The 484-nt window shown below is 58.9% G+C and overlaps 1 protein-coding gene across 1 annotated transcript in view; it reads right to left on the bottom strand.

The window, feature by feature from the left end:
* EMH_0092090 (uncharacterized protein) overlaps window positions 1-59 on the bottom strand; it is a gene marked incomplete at both ends in the record, with an annotated part of 1,204 nt that extends 1,145 nt beyond the window's left edge. Inside the window, one exon of the mRNA XM_013501792.1 lies at window positions 1-59. Coding sequence (XP_013357246.1) covers window positions 1-59 — 59 coding nt within the window.
* Window positions 60-484: the final 425 nt, after the last annotated feature.

Here is a 484-nt window from a genome sequence, read left to right on the forward strand (position 1 = left end):
TTGTGCCCCAAAGGGGCCCCCTGATGGGGGGCCCCCAGGGGGGCCCCCAGAAACGGCATTAGTATTTATATATTTAGTTTGTGTTGCTGCAGCAGCAATGCATGCATACAGTCGACACCATGTATCTGCTGGCAGCAGAGCAGCTAGGGTTGGGGGGCCCCCCAGCAGCAGCAGGCGGAGGGCCCCCAGGGCCCCCAGTATCTCTGTTGCTGTTATATGGGGGGCCCCCTGTGAGGGTACGAGGCAGCAGCTTATCTGCTGCAGCAGCAGCAGCAACCATGAAGCAGCAATCTCTGGATAGTGCTGCAGACGGCTCAGCAACGCAGCTGCACACACACCGCAACACAAGCAGCAGCAGCAGCAGCAGCAGCAGTTGGAGTATCAGTAGCAGCCCAAGCTGCAGCAGTAGCAGCAGCAGCAGATGCGCCAGCCGCTGCTGCTGCTTTAGGAGCAGCAGCAGCGGCTGCTACTCCTATATATATAT

This window comes from Eimeria mitis, genomic scaffold (assembly GCF_000499745.2).
Source record: "Eimeria mitis Houghton genomic scaffold, Emh_scaff7600, whole genome shotgun sequence".
In the NCBI taxonomy this organism is placed as follows: Eukaryota; Apicomplexa; class Conoidasida; order Eucoccidiorida; family Eimeriidae; genus Eimeria; species Eimeria mitis.